We start from the raw sequence: 25,882 nt of genomic DNA on the forward strand, positions 1-25,882 counted from the left end.
AGGGCCTTCAGCTCATAACCTTCAGAAAGATGACGCCGCGCGGATCATCTGAGTCATGACGGCGGTCGATTTGTGTTCAAAAGCAGCACAAAGTCGACCTCGAGTCCCTCCGCTGTGCACGGCTGCAGCGCTCGCTCCTGCTGCATACGTAACACTCTGCTCGTCAGCAGTCTGACCCACAAAACAAGAGAGGTAACAAACCGAGGAAGAGGGAGAAAAAAAGACACACAGATATAAATCAGATGTGTGCTCACATGTGGACGCTGGAGTTGGAACAGACTCTCTCTCTATTTTTAGCCAGCCTTTGTTTATTACGTTTAAATAGGTCGCAGATGTAGATGCACATCCATCAGCGTAATGAGATTTCACCTAAAGGTCGTCCTTCTGACTGCTGTCGTAGTTCATTCTGATTACTGGGAGGGAATAAAGGTGGGATCTAAAAACGTAAACATTCGTCACACGTCGTTAGAATAAATGTCCGGGAAAGAAAGACCCAACTCTGATCGTCTCCCGGTTCTACTCGAGGCCTCTGATGTGTTTTAGGTGAGGAGCATTCAGAGCTGTGTTTGATGAGGAGTTTTCACCTCAGAGTAGCATCGTGCTCTCAGACTGTATCTTGTCTGATAGAAATGGAGGATGTGGCGTCCTGAATCAGTCAGTTTTACCTGGACTGACTGGCTGCTGATTCAGACCCCATCTGTTCCCCACTCTGTCTCTCGCTTTCTCGCCGTCTCCCTCCCCTCTCGCCCCGTCACATCTAATGATTCGCCGCTCTCAGCCGGAGCAGCAGGGTAACTTGGAGGTTATGCACACTCCTGTGAGCACATGCAACCAAACATTTCGCTGACAGCACGGCGGCGCGGCGCTCGGTCGAGGCTTTCAGATGAATTTTTCTTCATGAAACGTCGACACCGTGTTTTCCCTCCTCAGGACTCAGCGTCACATTCGTGCAAATGAGCTGAAGAGAGGCTGTTTGATTGGCTGGTTGGCAGGTCAGCTGTCAGTCACTCTCAAGGACATTTGAGTGGTTTCATTGGGATGGTGACGGGCGCCCTGTTAGCAGCAGAATGATTCCTCGCCGTCGCTGACAGCCCTGTGAACAGACAGGAAGCTGTAAATTACTTTTCCTCACTCGTCGACAGCTGTTTGAATCCTCAGCGTCACAGGAGATAAATTCAACACTAACTCCTGATTTATCCATTTTGCCGACTTTTATATGAAGTCATCTCTTTCATTAAGGGAGCCGTAGATCTTTCTGTGCGGTGTGATGTTTTTCATTTATCTACTATTTATGAACCCATGGACAATCACCTCCCTTCCCCGTCTGATAGGTGATTTATGTCTCTGCTAATAATTCATGTTAAAGCAGCTGTTAGCACTGAGCGACTTGAAGGCCGTCTCTCGTCACATGCTGCAGAGACGTTACGCAAACAAACCAATGAAACATTTTCTTGATTTACTTCTCGATTATTCTCTTTCAAATTAGCCGAAATAACAACATGGAGGTCGCGTCGATGAATTCTGATCTCTAGTCTAGATCTGAAATCTAAACACTTTGGCTTTCAGGATGTAAAAAAAACATTTAGTGAAGTTGAAAATGTTTCACTGCTGTCGATCGGCCGAGGTTCAGACCAGCGAGAATGACTGACAGGCTGGAAGGTGTTTGTTTGTAACAGCTACAGACATTAACGCGAGGGAGAGAAATGCCCAGTGCTTTTCCTCTTCTTCTAACAGCCGTGCATACATACATGTGTGAGTCCTATTTGTTTCTTATGGAAATAAAATGTTTGTTGAAGTGTCGCCTGAGTGACAGGCTGCTTTAAGGGATCGTGTTCCTGCCTTCGGTCGGAGGCTGATTACTCGTCGTCCCTCTGTGGATCATAAAACACACACACACGTCATTCAGGAGATCTGATGACTGAGCTGCATGTGGAGGTGTGCATCACAGATTAGGGATTTAAGGGTCTTTATATTATATAAATGTCTTTACATTCAGGCATGTATGTACTTAAACTCTGCGTGCATCATTTAGAAAACACAGGAGGGCGGAGCCAGGCAGCCGGTCTGTTGCTGCTTTTCAAGGAGTCAAACTTTTCTCTTCCACCTTCTGCAGCATGAATAAGTTACGTTGTCCTTGGACTGACAATGAAAGGAGCAAACAGCGAGAGTCCATCTCTGCTTCCTTTTCTTATTTAGCGACCCGTCAGTCACACGACCTGCATGCTAATGGAAGTTAAGTAACGCTGGTTCAGTTGGGTTTCGACCTGCAGACCAAACTGTGCTCCTCAGGCCGCGTGCAGAGAAGCTCCTGGCTGAGCCGTCTCTATGACAACGGTCTGTTTATAACGGCTCTGTAACGTTTCAATGAATGTTTTTACTTGAGACCGTTTGTTTCCCCGTGAGACACAGATGGAGGATCTGTAGGCGGTAAAACTACGGGGAATATCGTACATTTGAAAAAGAGCGCAGATGACGTCAACATCGCCTTTCTGAAAAGTTGGAAGATTTTAAACCTGAGCGCTTAAAAAAAAAGGAAAAAAAAGGGCAGCTGCTGTCTGCTGTGAACGCTCTCTCCTCGTTGAAAGATTTAACTTCAGAAGGTTCATTAGCAACAAGCTTCGGCTAACGTCAGAGCAGAGGGAAGCACAATGAGGATATCCGTGTTGTTGTTTACTGACCTAGAAAGAGAGGGAGTCTCAGATGAGTGGAGGAAAACAGAGCGAGAGCATGAACATCCACATGTGGAGGTTCTGCAAAGTGTTTGTCCTCGTCAGGGCTTCAAAACGTCTCCTCAGACACCCGCCGCTCTCCGTCCATGTTTGATAAAGAGAGAGCGTCTCGTGTTTCACTGTTTCATCTCTTCTTTTGTGTCTTTGAGCAGCTGATGACCAAACACCCGTCCAAGCGTCTGGGCTGCGGCGCCGAGGGCGAGAGGGACATCAGAGAGCACGCCTTCTTCAGACGCATCGACTGGGAGCGCCTCGCCAACAGAGAGATCCAGCCGCCTTTCAAGCCCAAAGTGGTGAGCGCTGTGCACGAATACACCCGAACGCTCGCCAACCAGGGGACGCTTTGTAATAACCGCTGTAACCACGGTGACAGTGATGCGTCCAGCTCTCCTTTAATTAAGGCCACACCTCCAATTACACAACACGAATGCTGCTACTTTGTCCGTCTGATGTGTGCGTGGTGAAGAATGACAGAAGTCATCCTTTGGTTTGGGAGGCGCTCGCTCGTTCGTCTCTCGAGCTTCCTTTGGCTCTGACTTCAGATTATCTCCACCGTCTTCTTCAGCCGTGTTCTGACCCGCTCAGACCTCCTCGCTCTTCTCCTGCTTTCATGATTCTCTTGGAGCTTTCCTGACACGGGTGTGTGCGTTATATGTCACGTTGTCTCGCCGTCCACACTGGTCCACACAGTGAATTTCCCCTCACAAACCATAGGACATCTTCAGTACTGGGGCGCGGGTCTTTGTATTGACGAGCTGATGATTCTGATCACAACTCAGAGGCTCGTCAATAAACCGTGGTGACACACAGATGTGGATTTCAAATGTTGTTTCCTCCACTTTGTGCATCGAGCTAGGCGAGCGCCTTGTCGCGCCCCTTCTTCCCTCGCTCGGGTCACGTGCTCTGAGGACATTCGATAGATTTAGCACACAGACATGTGCCGCACAACAAGCTTGAAGACGACAGTGTGATAACTTTGTGAAGTGCGTGCATCCAGACGGACGAGCACAGATGTGCTCATCGGTTCAAAATGAATCTGTCACAGTCAGACGTGTTGAGCCCGTCTTCGCTCCCTCTGGACGTTTGTGTTCTCCGTGTGTGTGTTCAGTCTTTAACCCCGAGCCGTCCGTCTGACAAGTTACACAACAATACTTCAGCAGCAGCTGCCCTCAAGTCTGCACTGTTTTCTTCCCAAACTTTCAGCTCTCGGCCCCCCAAAAATCAGATTTGCCAGAAAGCCGGTTTCCTCCGCTGTCCCCCGGAGGACGCTCAGACGTGTGACGGAGCGCACGCACTAAAAGTCCTCTTTACATCCCGTAAAAAAAGAAGCGCACAGAAGAACAGAGTTATTCTAAGAACGTCGTGTTCAGACTTCAGCTCTGCGTGGATGGAAAACACATCATGACCAAACCTCCAAATGTCACCTTTAATAATGAAACACTCAGGTGTGTTTATCTTTATAGAGCACATTTAAGTGACCCCCCCCATGAGGACCCCCCCCCCCCCCCCCCCATTTGGGATCCACTCTTCAAACTTAACTTAAATCACTTTTACATCACCTTAATGTGGACTATGAAGGACACATTTATACTCAATATACCATTTTTCAATGTGATGAAAATATTGTGTTGTCATGACAACTCAGTGCAGATCTGTTGTGACTTCAAATTCGAGGTGAGGAAAAAATGGATTTATGTAAAAATGAAGCTCCTTATCTTCTGGGATTTTAAATGGAATCATTAGATGGAAGTGTCGGATCAGTCGCTCCCTGCTAAGTGCTCAAGCCAGCTCGAAATCCAGTCAGTGTCTCGGATGACTGGAGGAGATCCTGAAGACTCCACAAAGCCAGAATTGTTTTGAATCTAAAATAGATTCTGAATCGAATCTTGAACCCAAGAGTAGAAATCAAGATGGAATCATGGGACACCCAAAGATTCCCGTCCTCACTTAAAATCTAAAAAAAACAAAAAACTTGAATTTCCCTCGGGATCAATAAAGTATCTATCTATCTATCTATCTATCTATCTAAAAAACACCAACATAACCTTAAACCTCTCTTTATGTTGCTCTTGGTTTGATTACAGTGGCTGAAAGAAACTCATTCAAAAATCTGTATGTGATGAGAAAATGTGATTTTCTGCAAACATACACACACACACACACACACACACACACTTACACACACACAGGAAATGTGTTTTCTTTTCAGGAAATATTAAATATTCTCAAAGGTGATGACCTTCACACCCACTCATGTTCCTGCCGGGATGCTTCTATATTTTCTTTATTTTATCCAAAACCAGAAACATCTTCGAACAGAACGAGGACGTTTGTTACTCCCTCATGGTCGTGTAATCGGAGCGAGTTTATACACAGCCAGCGTTGATGGATATCGTAGCAGGTCATTTCAGGGCAGAGCGTGTAACAGAGTCGTCAAAACTGACTCCGAGCTTTTGCTAAAACACATCGTCGTAAATAATTCTCGAGAGACGCGTTTAACATTTAATGACCGGAGAAAGTTCTGTGAAAGAAGAAGATAAAAGAACAAGACGGTTTGTCTCACTCTTCAACTGTTAATGGTGGCGCCTGTGAAAGTGCATTTTAACGCAGCTCAAGTAGTCAAAAAAAAATCTACAGTAAAATCAGGTAAGTGTTTTTTTTATTTCAGTAAGGTAGAGCACGCTCTGTTGGACGGAGCAGACGAAACGTGACACACTCGGATGCTTTGGGTTCTCGGTAATATAACTTTTACCTCGATTTGTCTCCCCCTGGTGTCTCCCCCGGGTACTGCAGCCGGCCTCAGACTTTAGCAGAACTCCCCCTTCATGTGTGAAGTTGTTTTTTTGTTTTGCGCCCACTAAGGGATGTGCGTGTCTTCTTTGACATACTTGCTGTTACCTTTGCGTCCACATTGCACGCATGATGGCGTCTGTTGGAGCGTCAGCTTGGCCACTAGCGTGGGAGATGCAGTATACACACGACAGGTAGGGGGCAGTGTAGAGGTGGAGATCTGTACCATGTGTCGTGACGCTGCAGTGACAAACATGTTCGACTGAGTTCTCGTTCAGAAGTCGACGTAGAAACCTGTAAAACGAATAAAAGTGAACGTGTTCACCTTTGACCTGCAGCTGAGTGCGTCGTTTATCATTAAACATTTATGATGAGTACATTTTGAGAAACGACACAAAGAGGCATTAGCGGGGACACCGCTGCTGTCGCTCCGACATCTGTGGTCGCTTTGACCCGATGGTCCGGGACACAGAGGAGCGTTGATCTCAGAAGTAACTAAATAGCAACCTCACTGTGTGCAGTTCACATCCTGCAGATCATGTAGCGCTGAGCTCCCCCTAGAGGCGTCCTCCAGAAACACACGTCTCGTACAGTTAAGTGTATTTAAAACTCGGCTGACGGACGATTGAGCGAACGCAAGGTTGAACAGCAAGTATGTCTCCAGTCTAAGTCGTCGACCTCGGGACAGTCCAACTGTTCTAGAAACAAGTAAATGATGTTTCTGTCTTTGTGTGTTTTGTCCTGCAATGTCGGGATTTTTCTGTTCTGTAATTTTGAAAAACGAAATAAAATATTTAAAAGCTTCAAAAGTGAAAAATAAAAATACAGTTTAAATATCAGCGAGTTTGCTCGACAAACATCACGGTGTCTTTAAAGCGAGGCTCCGTGTGATGTGAAGTAAAACACTTCCTTCTTGACAGGACTCTCTTGTGTCGAGTGTAATCACACCTCCAGGCTTCGGCTACTTATAGCACGTGTTTTATGGGCCATAAGTAATTTTATAGCCTCTCATGTTGATGTATAATTAATGAAACATTAATTTATCATGAGCTCTCATTTAGCTGCACACTGAACCTGCTGGGATTCCTCATGATCAGGTGGAGCACGCAGTCAAACGTTGACCTTCAACACAGTGACTCGCACTGAGTTCGTTCATTGTCATGCGTGTGTGTGTGTGTGTGTACATGTGTGTGTGTGTGTGTACATGTGTGTGTACCGATGACAGTTTAAATATTGTAGTTCTCTTCTGTTTCAACCCTCAAGGGCTCCAGCTCCTCTGATAAGGTGAATCCTGACCTCTTTGTCTCCCACTGTCTGGATGTCCTGGGTGTCCTGGAAATGCTGTGTGTGCTTTGTGTGTGTATGTGTGAGTTCATGTATGTGTGTGTGGGGGGGGAGTAAAAGAAAAAGACACGATAAACAGAGAAAAAAACAGAGAAAAGCAGGGGAGGACGATTTCCTTGCATGTACGCCTCGTCTCCGTGTCTATTTGCTGCATATGTGTGTGTAGGGGGGATCGATATCGCAGAGCGGAAGGACGGAGAAGCTTCTGTGCTCGTATTTCTGTGCAGGCTGGAGCTGCAGGGAGGTGGATGCATGCAGACGTGCATGACCTTTGCACAGTGCATGCTTGCATGGGTCTGAGCGTGGAAGCACAGGGGTGGTGAAAGGTGCGAGAAGACGGGGGGGGGGGGGGGGGGAGAAAGCATTGCCTAACGCTAGCCGTCATCATTGCTCACACCACAACGATCCATCGTTTAAGAAGCTCAGTTCATCTGTCCTTATTCTCACATCGCCCCCCCTCAACCCTTCCTGGAGTCCACTCTTCCTCCTCCTCTTTTCCTGTTCCATCTCGTCCCGCTCAGTCTCACTTCATCCACCTGTGACAGATGCAGAACTGCAATCATGACAGCAGCTGCGCCCGGCTGAAAGTCAAACCGTGTGTCTCGATTGGACGGGCTTCAGGCGACACAATCTGTATGGTTGGAGGAGTGCGGTGGAAAAGAGAGTACACAACCAGCTGTGACACGAGCAGATTTGTTGTTACTGAAGGATTCGTATGAAAGTGCCAGATGAGCAGGATCTGAACTCCTTACAAGGTGACGATCCGTCTCTCTCAGATATAACACCCAGACTCGTGTCCGTTTGGGTTGCAGGTCCCATTCCTCCCGGGAAACATGACCTGAGCCCGTATCATACATCGAACTCGCCACTTTGCATATGAAGGCGCCTGATTCACTTTCTTTTCAAGTCAGATCTCCTCTTTATAAAACAGAGGTTACATGTCTACATGCTGTGAATGACTCCATCAGGAGCTGTGATAAGAGACTGGAGTCTGCAGTGCAGTTTTCACATGAGGAACATCAGGCTTCATGATCTCCTCGGTCTGTGTCACCGCTTGTCGTCGTCATTTTTAATGTCTATTAAAGACTATCTCAGCTGAACGAGGCTTTCTGTGCGTTTAAAGATCAAGTTTACATGCAGGGAAGTTTTTCTTAAAGCTCATTTTTCCTTGTCGTGTCTCTCGATGAGTCACCTTCAGTAGCTCTCGTTAAAACACCACATGGTCTTCACTTCTTCCTTCAGCACTTGAACAGAGTTAAGCTGGCCCTTTAAGGTGTCTCTAATCGAGATTTATAGAGTCCACAGAAAATACTCGGCCCCCGCGTCGTCCATTCATTCTAATAATGGAAACCTTGACGGCCATAAAGTCTCATTAATGCACCTCTGTGTTTCTGTCTGCTGCCGGTTCATGCACAAGCCGCATGCAGCCGCAGGTGTTTGTACACAATCAGGTTCATACGTTGGGAGTACTACACATTCGATGCATTCGAGACGTTTGACGCCACGTCGGCGGTCGACTGTTTTTTCAGGCCGAAGGGAGCAGGGAAGGATGGGAAAAGTAGGTCAAACAGGAAGCTGCTGATTAATGGTGAAGGGAGAAAAGAAGTAGGAGGAATTAGTCACTGCACAGAAGTCCTGGAACAGGGATGAAGGGAGGGACACACACACACACACACACACACACACACACACACACACACACACAGAAAATGATGGCAATATGGATGAGATGTGACTCACTGTAGATGTTAGAAATTGAGAGGCAGAGACTTGACTAAGCATGTCTGCCTCTCCTCCCTGAGCCTGAGGACATAAGAAAAATATTTTTTACTTTTTTTTTTTATTTCTATTTTGATTATTTATTTCCTTATTTGGTGTCCAGAGAATTTGTTTGATTTTTTTTTTTGTCAGATCTCAAGAAACTCAACACAAGCAGAGGAAAATGCTTTGAGGATTATACATTTCATACTAAATTTTAAAATTGCTTTGAGGTTTGTTTACGAAGTCAGATTTGATTAAAACTTTGTGTAGATTTTAAAAACTGGTTAAATTAGATTCTGAAATGTTTACTTTTTGGATTTAAAGATACAGCTGTTAATAGGTCACCAAAGCACAAACGATAACTTTTGGTTTTAGTCGTAGCCGTCTGCACACTTTAGCCACAGAATGTATCAAATATGGACGTAGCCTCAGTGATGTCATCAGTTGGTTTCTGTAGAGGTTTTCTGAAGCCAAATGACGGCAGGCGCCATATTTGAAACGTTGTCTCCACATAGCTTTTGATCAATTTAAAAACGAGCAAAGAGGTGGAGACGACTCGGCCTTAAACCTCCCTGCCACATAATCTGTGCACGATGGACAACGATGCACCATCACCCATCTCTGCACAGATCTCCGGGATAGTTTTCTCCCTTCATGTGGTCATAATCCTCAAGCAGCGCTGCTTTGAGTTCAAAGTCTCCTGATACCAGAAGTGACCAGAGGAGGTCACCACTCTTTGTCTGTACTTTAAAATGGCTACCATTAACTGAGAGCTCAACTAGCATCCTGGTAGCTAGCCTTGCAGGATTGCTAAGTAAATTAAAATGTGAAGATGAAAATGTCAGTGACAGTGCTGGTAAACTTTAAAGGCCATTTAATGATAAATGTAACAGAACTATCTTTGAAAATGGCGACAATAACACAGGGAGGTTTAAATGGTCGTCTGGGTTCTTTTGCAGCCAGCCTCAAGTGGACACTCAAGGAATAGCAGTTTTTTTTGCACTTTCACTCCCGCCTTAAATCACGTTAAAATTAAAAGACAATTAGAATGAATGAAGTAGATGAAACATAAACACAAAGCAGCAGTCAGTAATAAGTGAGGCGTATAAATTGGTCTCCACTCTGTGATTAAGACTAAAAAGAAAAATGAAGAAAAGTCCCTGTGACACTACGACAAGGACAGATCGCTCCCAAAGTGTCTTCAGGGAGAGAGAAGAAGAGAAAAATGGAAAGAGAGAGAGAGTCATGGCTCAACTCCGAACACAGGCCGGCACTCATTTAGCATCCTCGGTAGCGTGTTAGCGCGTTCTTTTAATATGCTTGAGTGCAGAGGCGTGCGCGCCCGTTCGTGTGCACGCAGAGAGAGCGAGAGAGAAAGTAGGTCAAAATCCATGTAGGACACTGTGTCACAGTGTATGGTCGGATGTATCAACAGCGTAATAGTTCTGCTCTCATCCCAGAAGGCTCGTCTGAATCACACGCAGAGCAACAGACGACTTTAGGATCAGTGTTTCCTCCTCTCAAAAGGCCACGTTTAAATGTCACACAAGCAGGCGGCTAGATTTTCATCAAAAATGTTCAACAGCTCTTTTTGTTTTTTTTACCCTTTTTGTGCTTGGTGGAATAATCATGAGAGCTTCATTTCTCTGTGGAGAGCCGCCCGTAAGTGAGCTCAAAGTTTATCACCTGTTTTAAGGGATATTGTGTTATTATATCGATCTTATGCAACTAAAAGATACTAATTCAAATTCCGCCACCTGGAGGCTCTCGATCGCTCCATCAATGTCAAAATAACATAAGAAGACGTTGAGACTGGCAGGAATAATGGGAGTCCCCATCCCCCCCAAAACTGAACACCGTGTTGACCCAAGTCACGTGATGCTGTGACAAACAGCAACGGGACGGCGGCCTCGCAGTCTTTGACGTAACATCCGGTGTTTCCACAGCAACGATAAACGCTCGGTCTTGTCATGGTGGGCCGGGACGAGTCCTGTGACTTCGACAAAATGATTTCAACAATTTCTTTGATCACTTTTGAAAAATATGAGGTTATGAAAATACTCCAAAAAAAATAAAATATATATATATATTTAACATTTTAATAGTATATATATACAGTTGTGCTCATAAGTATTCATACCCCTTGCATCGTTTTGATATTGCTTGTGTATTTCTTTGCAAAATTCATTTATTCTCCAACTAATTACATAAAAAGGTTGAAATAGGCTTTCACAAATATGACACATGTCTTGCTGACAAATTTCATACTTATTTCAGCTTTATTTAACAAATTAGCAAAAAATGTCATGTTCAGAAGTATTCATACCCCTCTTTCAAACATGATTTAATAATCAATGGCATAGCCTTTATTTGCTATTACAGATTCAAGACGTCTCCTGTAGTTTACTACGAGGTTCCGGCATGTTTCCACTGGGATTTTGGCCCACTCCTCCTTTGAAATTCTCTCCAGGTCCTGCAAATTGGTTGGTTTTCTTGTTTTGACCTTCATCTTAAGTTGCCTCCACAGATTTTCAATAGGGTTGAGGTCGGGGCTTTGGCTTGGCCATTTCAAAACATTGACTGTGTTGTCCTCAAACCATTTCTTGACCATTTTGGCGGTATGTTTGGGGTCATTATCCTGCTGGAAGATCCACTGTGGCCCCAGACCAAGCTTTGCCGCTGACTGTCGGATGTTCTCTTGGAGGGTACTGATGTACTGTTCCTTCCTCATGATGCCATCCACCTTAACGAGGTTACCGGTCCCACTCGCTGAGAAACAGCCCCACAGCATTATGCTTCCTCCTCCATGCTTGACAGTTGGCACTGTGTTCTTTGGTTTGAAAGCTTCACCCTTCTTTCGCCAAACATAAGCGACATCTCTGTGCCCAAAGAGCTCTATCTTTACCTCATCTGACCACAGAACCGACAACCAAAAGGCCTCTTCTTCATTCAAGTGACTTTTGGCAAAGTCAAGACGCGATCTTGTGTGGTTAGGCTTGAGCAATGGAGTCTTCCGTGGTCGGCGTCCATGGAGTCCTGCCCTGTTCAACGTCCTCTGGAGTGTTTGTCTGGAGATACTGGTTCCTTCGTCACTGACACCCTGCAACATCTCCTTGGTGGTGATACGTGGGTTGACGGTGGCGGCCCGAACCAATTTTCTGGCAAGTCTGTCTGACACTTTGGGCTTCCTTCCAGGTCTTTTAAGGTTCTTCACTGTGTGGAATGCCTTAAACTTCTTAACAATACTCTGGACTGTGGCTGCATGGACTTGAAAACGCTTGGATATTGCTTTGTAACCCAAACCTTCCTTGTGCGCCTCCACAATACGCGATCTTAGGTCCTCACTCAGTTCTTTCTGCTTGACCATGGTGTCGAGTCTGGCATTGATGATGAACTGACAGTGGTCTCACCAATACTCCTTAATTTATAGGGCCAGTGAACTTTCTGGCAACCAATCTTCACTTTCAATTGTTAATTAATTAATTGGACACACCTATGGAGTGAAAAAGTACCTGAACCAGGAAAAATATTTACCTTTGTACTTCAGAAGGACAAGGGTATGAATACATTTGAACAGGGGTGAAAATAGAAATACTATAACAAATGACATAATCCTCATCAGCCCAATTAAAATTTGTTCTAGATTGTTGTGTAACAACTGTGTCTCCCTTAGTATATGTGTATCCGCAACATCCAAGCTTAACTGTAGAAAATAATTGAGAATTTGTTAATTTTAGTATGGGTATGAATACTTATGAGCACAACTGTATATATATATATATATTATTATTATTATTTTTTATTTTTTTTTACATTTTAATGTAAAATTCTACATATTGTACGTTTAAAGATGTTTCACTTCTGTTACTTCACAAATCTGATGTCAGAGATAGAAAGAAGATTAAAAACAAGTTATTATTTTTTTACTTCGGGCGCTTACAGGTAGAATACTTATATCCCAAAAAGACATGAGTGTGTGTGTGTGTGTGTGTGTGTGTGTGTGTGTGTGTGTGTAAAGCTCCTGCTGTGTGCTCACACACCGTGCCTCTCATGCTCTTGTTGTCGTTGTGCAGCGGTGAATTGACACACTGGTACACTAATATTACACCACTGAGAGAGTGCGCTCTGTTCAGGTGTGATGATCAGTCAGTGTGACCATGTCGTTGCTCTTTTCACACGATATGAACGAACACTGTTTGATCGATCGTAATGTGTGGAGTCTCTCACATCCACGTCTGCATTTAGATTTTAGCTTCTTCCTCCTCCTGCTTCTTCTTTGTGCACACACACACACACACACACACACACACACACACATGTGGAGCGGTCGGTGCAGCAACATCGCAGGCAGGAACATCATCGGTTCTCTGTGGAGGTAAAAAAACAACAACATATTGCTTCAAAGGTTTCTGAGCAACGTACGGCCCCTGATGGATTCAAGAAGACAAGTTTACAGTGACTCAGCAGTGCAAGGACGCTGGCAATTACCCATCAGGCGAGAGAGTACATCCAGAGTCAACATGTACACACACACACACACACACACACACACACACACAGGAGCTACGTTAGCTCTCTATCTCGCCCTGCCTTTTATCCACTCTGACAGGACAGTAGTGGCTCGGAGCTAACGTCACCTGTCAGGGACAGAAGTCCTTAGAGGACATTTCAGTCCCCACAGACGCCTCACAAACATCCAGGTTTTTCCTGTTGTTGCTTTCAGGTTCTGTTGTGTTTAACAAACGTTTTGTCTCGTCTCTCCGGTAATGAAAAGAAAACATGTTTTTGTGTCTTTATACGACAACATGTTTGTTGGACAAAGACACGAAAGCCCTGAGAAAACTGGCTTTTAATTATGCGTAAGTGAGCACTGGTTGTGCACGTCCTCAAAAAGTAATGCTACGCTACAAAATGCAGTATGCATGTAACCACTAGGAGCAGTGTAGAGTCACCAGACAGCCGCTACAACAATGACGGAAAGTTTAGAAGAAAAGTGACCAGCTGGACTCCACAAACGCGTGCCTAAATAGTCTGCGACAGATCGTCTATACGGATCTATGTGGAGCTCCCTCTGGAGGACTCGTCCAGTAACACACGTCGTCCACCAGCAAGGACGGGAACATTCACGTCAACGATCCAGCCGGGGTCTGATGGGGCCCGTTAGGGAGGTTTCCTACTGTCATTGCAAAATGCACATTTTGAGGCGATGCTGTGGTTTAAAGTTTGTCAGCCATTGTCACCTCCACACACACACACACACACACACACACACATATATACACACACACACACACACACACACATATACACACACACACACGTTCTCATTTGTAGTCCAAAAGCAAGTACGTCTGAGCTTTTAGAAATGAATAAACTCTAAAAGATGGATACACACAGACACTCGAGTAAATCCAAAAACAAACACACACACACACACACACACACACACACACACACACACACACACACACACACACACACACACACACTCGTGCATTAGGACTTGCATGTGAATGCAGCTGGTTAGTCACAGGTCTCAAAAAGAGGTCACCGTTACTCATGATCCCGCGGGATATTCTGCAGGATACAATATGATATATGATGATGAGACTCACTGCACTGTAGTGTATTGTATTTATTATACCTTATCAATAACCCAATCATATTGTAATGATTCATAAACGTGTGTGGAAACGTAATGTTTGACAAAAACAGTGCAGGTTCAGAGGTTTATCTCCATGACAACGGTGCCTACAGGTGCTCTCAGAGCTCCGTGACATTTGGATCTGCAGAGTCGGTCCTACCCGGAGCCATAACAGAACAGGAAACAGGAGCTCCCAAGGGAACATGAGTACTCATCCAGTGGTTCAGTGGTTCCTAGCGTACAGTGTGTGTGTGTGTGTGTGTGTGTGTGTGTGTAAGCGCATGCATCCATGTCCGTGAGCCCGGTGTGTAGGTGGACTGACTGATGAGGAGAGAAAAGAGTTCTGTGTTTTCTTCTCCGTCTCGTCTCTTTGTAGTTTTTCTCGGTGAAAGCTCCTGTGGGGAAGTTTGATCTGGTTATCATCAGGCAGACTGAAATTAATACGGATGCTTCTTTGTTCTTCTTCAGCCGGAAGTTCGACTATTTCAACAAAGTTATTTTTTATGTCTTTAAGATGCTGCCTGAGGAAAGGAGTCAGACGAAGACTGTAGAAAGAAACTTTTACAAATCAGTTTGCACTGATAAGATGAACCGTTGACTGTTAAAAAAAAACAAGATACAGTTTTTGGTTACAAAAATAATATCATGTACAGGACAAGATCAACAAGTAGAGACATGTACTGCATCGTCCACAGGGGGCGCTAAAATCAACACAAAGGAGCTTTAAAAACAAGACATCGGACCTGTGGCTCCTTTCCCGCACGTCATCCTCACAGATGCTATCCAACGTCCTGTCTCCACAATAAAAGCATCAAAAGCCCCCAAAAAATACATCTTCTAAAAAAAAGGCCAGGTTGATAGAAAATGGAAAAGGAAGGTTGTTGGCCAAATCCGTGCGTGTGCATTTTGAAGCAGGATTAAATATGAACACTATGAATAGATTAGCGAAATAAACCGTCTTGTTTCTTCCCCCTTAAACAAAATGAGTACGGAGGCACGAAAAGGCCGATCTTAACCTAAAAGGATGCTCGTCGCCTCGAGTGGCAGCTGCAGAGTCACTGCAAACAAATACATCAATGTAAATGTGATGAGCTTGGAAGGAGATGAAACAGCTTGTATTCATGTTGTGAGCTCTTACAGTGATTGCTTTTTCTGCTGGAATGGTTTTTAAAAAATCCTACCCGAACATTACAAACGTTAGTTAGCTCTTCAGCAGGATCTGCTAATGTGTGTATTGTTTGGTAGAGACATGAAAATAGCTAATAATTAAAGTATAAACATACCGTGTGTAGGATGTGTGAGCCTTGGAATTTGTGTGTTTTCCTGCTCTGAGTGAAGAAGTGATGCAAATGCAAATGTCAGTAAACAAACATGACCTAAAAATACGCAGTGCTGCCGGGTCGCCGCAAAAACAGAAGGCGCCCCTCGTCTTCTTCTGCGGCGGTGTGGATGGATTAGTTACTTGCTGACAGTCAGTGTGTGGACGTGTAGAGAAAGAACGAGACAAGTCCACTCACAGTTTCTCCCTCAGGCTCGGTTCTGAGTACCGACCAAGTTTCACGTGGGTCACATTACGGAGGACAGTCAGAGTTTTTAACCTCGATTTTAAAATTGCAGACTTCCTGTCGGTTTAACGATGTGACTCCATGACGCTTGTTTTTATTTAGACCGAGAGCTTCCTGTGCGATGTAAATCAACAGACATGGCGAGGATCAAGGAGGTCAAAGTTCTGTTCAGTCTTTGCTCCTCCTCTTCATGTTCTGTTGCCTTACAACAACCCGTGTGTCCATCTTCACATCCTCTGATATTTGAACGTTTTGCAGGGTTGCCACTCGTTCTTAAAGCAGATAAGACAGCTCTAATAAAAGGGTTTTAAGACCCTAAAAATCCACTTCCTCTTTAATAGCAAATTATTTCACATAATATATCGCTATTTAAAAAAACACTATAGCTTTTGTTTTCATCTTGAAAGCTTATGTGGTCACGCGTGCCAAGTAAGGATTGTATTTTAGTCGAGGAGGGGAGATGCACTCTCACATCTCCGATCGTAATCTGAAAGATTCTCATCCGCCGTGTGACAAGGCTGCTCTCCATGCGTTTGATTTAAGTCCTCTTAAACCTATCACACAGAAACATGAAAGCGTGTCAGCGGCGTGACACTGACAGCTCAGCTCGCTCCCATGAATACGCTAATTAACCCGTCTTTGACCTTCTGATGCTGCTGCTGCTTTTTAATGAAGAAATAATTTAATTCTCCTGTTAGACGAGGAGCTTCGACAGCAGGGGTCACATTCACAGACGCAGAGGACAAATCACATCCGAGGCGAGATAAAGGAGCTCTGTCAGAGCGGGCTATGAGGTCAGAGCGTACGCTGCGCTCCGGGTTTCAGAGCTTCCTGGCGGCGTTTTCCCACACATACACAAAAATCAAGCCTTGTGTTCTGGAAACGACCACTGTGTGTTCCCCAGCTGTGCCCGAGCTGCCTCGGTATTCACCAGGGTGCGTTGAGATTCAGGTGAATGAGATGTAGAGCGTGTAATCTGTGACGCTGCATATAGCAGCGGTAAAAAAAAAAGTGGGGGATCAGGTGCAAAATGTTCTCTATTTTTCTGCTAGCCTTTGGGCAGCATGAGGCAGCATCAGCAGTCATGAACGTGTCTCGTCTGATTACCCTGAATAAGTGGGATTTGTAGAAACATAAATGAAATACTTGTGCATCATGTTAGCTGTGTTATTTGTGTCATTCGTTTCTCTTGTCCGTTACATGCTCACCTTGCTACTTTACGCTCGCTCTGAAACAAGACGGAGCTCATAATCTTCACTTGCTTCCGCCGTCTCTGTACGCCTCTCTTCTCTGGCTGCTGATGTCGAACGAGAAAAGCCGAAATCAAATAGCTCCCTCTGCTGGTTAAAAAGGATTATTGCAATGCATTTTTTTTTTGTCACATCGATTTGAATTGTCCGTACGTTACCGTATCACACGGTTTCGTCACATGCCTTCTTCACACTTCTGCAGAGTGCTTCAGATGTGTCGTGTCTGTTCTGTCCAGCCGCCTCGCTCTCTCTCTCTCCACGTGACTCGGCGTGCCTTCTTTCTAAACGTCTGGTCTCTCTCTCTCCCTCTCTCTCTCTCTCTCTCTCCTCTCTGCAGTGCGGCAAAGGAGCCGAGAACTTCGACAAGTTCTTCACGCGCACCCAGCCGCAGCTCACACCGCCGGACGAGCTCGTCATGGCCAACATCGACCAGGCGGAGTTCTCGGGCTTCTCCTTCATCAACCCACAGTTTGTACACCCGGCCATCAACAACAGCGTATGAGATGGCCGCTCCGATGAACCTCCCGCCCCCTCACTGCCACCAACTCAAACCAACCGCCAACCGCAACTGGATGAAGGCCCGTTAAATGAACCTTTACGTAAATGTTTTATTCATTAACAGAATTCTAGGGCATGCATTTTTCTTCTGTATTAGACATTTTCCAGTGTAGATAATATACACTGGATTAGTTCGAGGCAATCCAAGAATTAATTTCCTTGAGTTAAATGAGAAGCGTATACTCCTGTCATAATCCTGTCCTGTTTGTAAAGACGGTTTACATAACTGGAGGCACTGACACAGACGACCTGTAAATGACATGAACAAGAAACGAGGCTTTAAGCAAAAAAAAAAAAAACAAATCTGAAAGGAGAAACTTTGGAGTCTGCACACACCTCCAGTTTGTGTGCAAATAAGACGTGTTGTTAATAATGTGTGACTCCAAACTTCTGAACTTCCAAATCAAATAATTTGTGGAAAAATGACATCTGGTCAAGAAAATGAAGGGATGCAGAATATGTCAGACCACAAGTGTTGCAACAAAAACAAGTTCATGTTCAGTTTTTAAAGATCAGAAAATTAAAATGATAAAAGATTCAAAATTCTGCATTTGGTGGATTAATTTTATTTTCTCGTCTTCTGACGACTCAAAGCGTTTTGACTCCGCAGGTCACACCTACACGTTCACACACTGATGGTAGAGGCTGCTACTGTGTGTGAAGAGTCCGTCAGTATTAATTAATGCCGCCAACAAAGCAGCGAAGGTCAAATCAGGCAGGTAGCTGCAGGAGCTGGGGATCAAACCCCCGACCTTCTCTTTCCACTGAGCACAGCCGCCTCAAAACCAATCAGCGGTGTTCGAGAGAATGACCAAATGCTCGGAAGATGTAAAAAAAAAAAGTCAAGGTTATTCCACCAAATATGGATCTTTGTAGTCTTCCTTTGTTCAACATAAATATTCTGTTGGCCAGCATGGCGCCCTGTGCTCGCCATAAACACGGTCCACAAGAAATAAATCAAAGGTCCATGGCTTGTTTGAGGTCTGATAAATTATGCATCTGAAGTATTTTCATTAAAATATATATTTAAAAGAACATTTTGATGTGAAAGTTGGAAACAAAACATTTTACTGAAGCACAAACCAGAGAGGGAACTTTTTATAATGATTGATCAGTGCAGATAAAATCCATCCAACTGGTTGGAGGCCGTCTTCAGTCATGATACGAGCAGCCTGAACTGAAGACATAATTCTGTTTGTAATAAAGGTTTATGAGAAGTGGAAGCTGTCAGTGACGTGAACAAGAAGCATAAAGTCTAAAATTATCCTGAGGGATCGTCATGACAACAGTAAACAGCATGAGAAACACTCGTATGCTAGGTTAGCTACTGTAGCCAAAAACAAAGGTGATGGTGTACAATCTGTGGTAGTAACAACTTATTCTATCCAGTCCTAACTTCCTGTCAGTAGCTAATTAAAATGATGATAAAGTAACCTTACGATGTGAGACACATTGGTATAGAAGTCATGGTCGCTAACCGAACCGTTAGCTTAGCTCAGCTGTTTTAGCTCCTTCTAAAGATGAACCCTTACAGATCTATTTTTTAGCCCTGATGAGCTGCACATTGTGTACTTCCCTCGTTCATATTTGTGTGGACACCATGTGGACACAGTAGTTAGTTTAGTATGTGGGCAGAATAATTATTCTCATAGCTACTCTACGATTTAAAAAAGTAAGGCAGGAGACATACTTGCTCTGAACTATGTGTGTGTGCATGTGTGTGCACGTTGGCTTCCTCACCTCCCCTGCAGCTGTTTGGTGAGTCAGCTGGACGCAAAGTGCAGTATGAGCATCAACAGCAGGGGGCAGTATAGAGGCAGAGGGGGTGGACATGGCAGAGTTATGCACACCTGTACGACGTGTCACTGTCACGTGTCAAGTAATTTAAGAATTCAAAGTGCACGCACCGTTACTCGCGGCGTGCATGGACTTAATGCTGAGCGTCGCTGTGGCTGTAGTTAGGATCCGACATCAGGCAGTTGCTTACAGCCATAGCGTACTGGCGTGCCCTCTAGAGGTTTCCTCCATCAACACGCCAAGCATGTGAACGATTACGCTCACGATGCCGCCGCTTGTGAACGCAAACGCAGGGTTAAAAAAAAGAGCAAGAATGTCTCGAGCCTCAAACGTTTACAGCTTGTCATTTTTTCAACACTGTCTTTGTCCCCGACTCAGCGAAGCCTCACATCCGTCTCTGCACACAAAAGACATTTCAATGAATTATTTGTTTTGTATGATTATAGAAAGACGTCATCATGTATTAACCATGTAATGTTACGCTGCAGACAGTATCACGCTCTCCAGGGACGGATGTTTGATTTGGAAGTTGTGAGTCAAAAGGAGCGTTCCTAAATTCACAGTATGTCAACAACACAATTCTGTTTTTGTTTTTTAACATCTTTCTTTAAGTGACTCTTCTTCCTCTCCTTCTTTTTCTTTTGTGATCTTTTGAGTTTATTTTCCCGTTAGATCAAAAGGATATTTTCATGTATCTCATATCAGCGCATAACTCCTTTGTAAATAATCATGAGTTATTTAAAAAGAGTATAGCAAGTTCCAGTTTTTATACCAACACCTGAATGTGCTTTTATTACATTAATTATATAAACCAATATTTGTATGTGTTTAAAAAAAAAAAAAAGAAAAAAAACCACGACGAAGGTGACCCAGAACTGATCAAGGATGTAACAGCTGGATGTCTTTGACGGAGTCACGGTTGGGACAACGTTTGTGTTCTTATTGTTTCGACGGATTTATCAGATCTTTTGTTCTTTCTTCATAATCCTCAATGTTGACTGCAAAATCCTCGTGTTGATTGGACGCTCGTCCGGCTGTTGACTGTCCTCGTTGTGTAGCTGCATGCTGTTGCTAGGCATCATTCATGCACGTGATTGGCCGAGTGCTGCATGCAAATACATTTTAAAAAAAATACCCCCAAAGAGTTATAACCTCAACGTGGTACTACGCTCAAAACCTTTTTGTACATGTATCAGAGTCAGTCGAATGGTGTAGAAAACGTGTACCTCCGTTTTGAACATTTTCTAGGAACGACAGCCATAGTTAGCTCCAATCTGTGTTTTTTTCGTCTTCCATCTTCTTCCGAACCAGCGGTCCGCTTATTTCAGTTGGGTTCACTGGCATCTGATAGATGAAAATATGTATTTATTTTATTGGATTGATGATTTTAAATGACATGATGTCGAATGTGAAAAAAGATAGAAGAGTCGTCGGAAAGGTTTGAATTCACGGGACAGCGGGCGCGGTGGAGGCGTGGTCCTGACCTGATTCTCATGTTGCTGTATGGAATCACTTCATCCTACGACGGTGTTATTGTTGCAAAACTACCTTGTGTAAACGTATCTACGAATGTGCACACACATCTGCAGACACAAAAGACTTCTCAGCCGACAGTTGAGCGGTCAGGTTTAGCTGAGGGGAGTTAGTCATGAGACGAGCCTGTGAGCCTGAGCGCAGGGCACACGCCTCACTTTTACACATCTGTTGATTTTTGCACAGCAGAAGCGTTGCATAATTCACATGTAGACAGATGGCCAATTAAGAGAAGCTTCTATAAGTAGCTCAGGCTTGTATTTACTGCCGTCCATGGAACCAGCCCGCCTTTATTCAGGACGAGACGGGCTTCTTATTACTTTCAAATTAAACTCCTGCACAAAAAAAGGATTGGAAAGGCTGAGTTCTTTAGGATCGTGTCAGTACCAACCTTCTCATCAACAGCCGACAAAAACTGAAAATGTTCACGCCATTAGTAAACAAACGGCAAACCAAGTCACCACGACAGACATGTGAGGTTAGCCCTTCTGTTTGTTGCTTTCCTCCTCCAGCAGGGGGCACTGCGGAACGAGTTTGATCGTTAGCCGGCGTTGCTCTTTGCAGCCTCACTCTTAGGATCATGATTGTGCTTATCTCAGCATTTTAAACTGACACACAGGCTGCAGCACACGTTTCCATGACGACGTTTTTAAAGTGTTGCATACATGGAATCTTACGGTGATAATCTTTTTCACATATTTGCAGACCTGTGTTTACGTTTGCAAGTAATTCTGCAACAATAATACCGCCATGTAATTTCATGGGCTGAATGTTTGAAGAGTAAAATATAATCAGACGTTTCTGATGTAAACGGTCACATACCACAGCTGGGAACGTGAAGAGAACCGATCTGAAAGCAGACATCAGGACTGTGTGAGTTGGGGTTTTGAAGGGGAAGTAGACGCATCAGGTTAAACATGTGACCATCATGGTCTTCGGTTTTATGTGTTTGGAGTCAGGAGGGAAACTGAATCCAGATCGCTCGCTCTCCGGGGGTCTCGTGAAGGGGGTCGTGTTATAATCTTAACGTTGTGTGTTTAATGTTGTGTCTTTTTCGTTTTGCTCGTCAGTGACGTCTTTTGATTCCTCCACTTTCTGCTCAAGGAATTCAGGAATGTTTTCGAGGGATACATCACATAAGAGAACTCATATCTGACTGACAGTGTCATCATGTCTTCATGTTTCTGCGCCCTCCTGCTGTATTTTCCTGTTATTGTAAAAAAAAAAAAAACCTTCTGCATGTGCCAAACCTGGAAAACGCCAGAAACCCGACTAAGCAGCGTTGCACTAGCTGTAGTCACGTGGAGGACTCTCAGTTCTGCCTAAAGCCACAAAACATACAGAGAAGCATGCTGCCATGAGTGTACCAGCGGCACGGTCTGCTCGCCGCACACTGCGTGATTTTACTGCCCTCGTGGCCTCGGGCAGAACTGTCTCTGAAGCGTTTGTTTTAACATCCAGATCAGTGAGAGAAATCCTCTTTGTACATAACTGCAGACCTGATAGTCCAGATCGATCCCTTTACTATCTCTCTGGTGACTCTCCAATCTCCTTCGCTCGTCAGTGAAGATGTCACAGTACGTGTGGGAATAACTCAATCATTACTTACTCTCCCCCTCGTGTGCCTTTCCCAACAGATATGCTGAACACCTCCTTATCGTCCTTGCTCTGGTTTTAACCGACGCGTACCTTTAACTACACTTTCTGAAGATGTGCTGCAATGTCCAATTAGCCCAGCGGAGTTTAATCCCCCCGCCGCCCCGCCGTGCTTACGCCATGTTAGTGCACATCTCACGATGAATGAATGTGACAAGAAATCACGTCAACGGCCTCTAATTCAGTCTGTGAAGCTGAGTTTAACGCCCACTTTGCTGACATACCCTGAAATCCTTAAAGTCTGGCGACGTTTACACAAACACGTGAAGCTGAATAATTTTTACGTGTGGGGGTCTTCGTTCAATGTGCAGACGACGTTTTGAGAACAGCCGTCGAGCACGCAAGATCCACAAAAACAACAATGAATGCTGCAGTTCACATGCCAGGCCAGTAGGTGGCGGTGTGAGTTTGTAATCGGACAACACGCATGTGCACACAGAGCGGTGAACACACCAATGTGGACGGACGATGAGATCAGACCGCGACTCCAAGTGACCCAATATCAAGAAATTGAGGACTGGGAGTCATGCTAGTCGACGTTTTCTTTAAAGGAACTCGTGTGTTTATCGTTGTGCTAGCGTGTGACTAGCAGGTGAATAACGACTGCAGGTAGAACGTGCATGCGTGGACGCTGTTTTCACATTAAATGCATATCGCCAGTTGACTCGACGACAGAGATTCTGCGAGTAGCTCACTTGGTGAACCTAAGACGGCGTTGTCGTGTAAACAAAGGTCACACCAACTAAACAGGGCTTAACTCCTCCCTCCCTGCGGCTGGCTTTACCTTTACCTCCCTGTGCCTACTAATGACTGAATGACGTGCGGAGTCTGTTCATGTGCGTTGTAACTATATCACAGGAAGATGCTTCATGGGCGTCAGATTATTTACATAAAAGGACGGATGATGGCGGCTTGTTTGGAGGCCAACCCCCTGTGCCTGTTCGCAGCTAACCTTCCCTCTGTGCCCTCTCTCGCCCCGCCTTCCTCAGTGCCTGGGCCAAGTCAATCTGTCACCCTATCGACAGCGTCCTCCTCTTCTCACCCTTTAAATCCCATCAAGTCAGGAATGAAGATGAGTTTTCTGGTTGGCGTCGATTTGTCGTCCCCCCCCCCCACACGATCCATCGTAGCAAAGAAGTGTATTTGATGTCCTGCTTTGTTTACATCCTTTCTTGTTTTTATTGTGTATTTAATGGAATTTGGATGGCTGAAAATTTATGAAGTAACTTTATGATCTACTTTTAAATTAATTAGGTGTCTGTTGTTGTTTTTTTTTAGTTTCCTTAGTTTCTCCTCTTAGAAACATATCTGCTTTAGATAAATCTTGATCTTCTTCGTGGTTATTGTTCGTCCTGTTCACCGTCAAACAAGAGTACGAAGATGAGCTGCCATCTTTTTGGCCGTATGGAGCACAGAATGACTGGAAAGCCTTATTCCTCCCTCCACGCAGCGACGCAGTCTCACCCTCTCCTCTTATTTCATTTCTAATCTCAGCCGCCCTGTCCTTGTACATAAACGACTTACAGTAGATCAAGTAGACTGTAAAACAAAGAATATATTGTATTTTGCAAATTGGTGTTTGTTTGTTCTCTTCCTTCGTCAGCCTGAAAAACCTTTCAAACGAGTCTGAGCTACTTACCTTGTAATTGATTGTGTCATTTGTACCTAATGTATGATAATGCAAATAAAAAAAGGAAAATCGAGTCCACACTGCTGCATGTGTGATTTGTTTTTGACTCTTTTCGAGCTTATCACTAGACAGTAATTAGGCTTTATGTACGATTATTTACCACTTTGGAGAGGTGCGCCATGATCTCATGATCTCTTGATGAATGACCAGCAATGGTGTTTGCAAGATTGTAAATGCTATGCTAAGCTAACATTATCTATAGACAGGCAAAGGTTCAGAGTAAAGGCAGTCATTAAGCCTTTTTGTTACCCACCTGTCAGTCAAATAAGCCACACCCACAAGTGTCCCTGTCCATTAAGGCTGTTTTTTTTTTGTTGTTTCTACCAATAAAAAACCACCAATGCAGTTCTGCGTTTCAGTGCTCAGCGTCCCAAAACCTACTTTGGACTGTTTCCTGTTTCTTTGGCACAGCACGGTAACAAACAGACCCAGTTTGAATCTCTATAGTATAGAGATTCAAACTGGGTTTTTTTGGGTTGTTTTTTTGACCAGGCTGTAAACAGGGAACACTCGAGGAACTACAGAGTTTGTTTTTTTTACTTTCACTTTGGCTCCGTTTTTCAACTTTGGTTGTTCCCTGCTTGATTTTGAGAGCTGTGGCAGAAAACTTTTTTTTTGTTTATTTTTCACCCTTCGGGAGAAAGCTCAGTCTCTCCTTGCATCCCCTTCATGGTAAAGCTTCTATGTACTCCATACATTTTATCAGTAAAGTCAATACATCATTATAATCATATGTGACAGAATGTTCCATCCACTGCAAATGCAAAGCTTGTGATGTGTGTGTGTGTTTGTGTGTGTGTGTGTGTGTGTGTGTGTGTGTGTGTCTTGGAGGAGAGATAGGGGTCAAGTTTGTGTAGCTTCCAAGCCATTTCTAATTAGATGGACGTCTGAGGCAGAGAGGTGTTGCTGATGGAAGACAACAGTGTTGTACTCACTGCTGTCAGAAGTGATCACTCCGCATCATCACATCCAGCTCGTCTGAATGTCACACTGAAAACATCTCTGCTACATTTCTTCAAAATTAGGTCGTGAGCTAACTTGGTGATTCCCTTGAAAGCAACAACTGATGTTTTGCTGAGCCAATGTTTACTTAGCAAGCTATCATTATTTGGGTCAAACAAATGTCCAAAGACAAGTGGCACAAGGGCAGCATTACATCATTACAGCATCAGTCTGCTTTGTCAGCCATCTTAGATGTATTACTGAGTATTATTTCATGCTTCCAGTCCCCCCCCCCCCCCCCCCCCCCCCCCATCTATCTCACTTGGAACTGGAGCGCATTAAGCTCGGGTGTGACGTCATTCACAGCTCTGTGAATCGAGGTAAGACCCACACACACACACACACACACACACACACACACACACACACACACACACACACAAAGCATCCGACATGAGATGTAAACTTTGGAAATGTCCCAAAATGATCCCGACCCTTTCAGATAAGTATTTGTTAAAGCAGCTTTAGCGATATTTTTTGTAATTGATCAGCTGTGAGCTGAGGCTGCAAAGATCACGTCAGCTGTATTTAATGAGCACATGAGTTTTCACCTTGTTTCATAA

General features: G+C 44.3%; 1 protein-coding gene across 1 annotated transcript in view; it reads left to right on the forward strand.

The window, feature by feature from the left end:
- Positions 1 to 24,330, forward strand: part of LOC306820357 (protein kinase C alpha type-like) — a 134,740-nt gene extending 110,410 nt beyond the window's left edge. The window contains exons 13-15 of the mRNA XM_079338176.1: positions 2,882 to 3,022; positions 6,783 to 6,803; positions 17,421 to 24,330. Coding sequence (XP_079194302.1) covers positions 2,882 to 3,022; positions 6,783 to 6,803; positions 17,421 to 17,585 — 327 coding nt within the window. The 3' untranslated portion in view covers positions 17,586 to 24,330. The remainder of the gene's footprint in view (positions 1 to 2,881; positions 3,023 to 6,782; positions 6,804 to 17,420) is intronic.
- Positions 24,331 to 25,882: the final 1,552 nt, after the last annotated feature.

The sequence above is a fragment of the Symphodus melops genome (genome assembly GCF_947650265.1).
Source record: "Symphodus melops genome assembly, chromosome: 2".
Taxonomy (NCBI): Eukaryota; Metazoa; Chordata; class Actinopteri; order Labriformes; family Labridae; genus Symphodus; species Symphodus melops.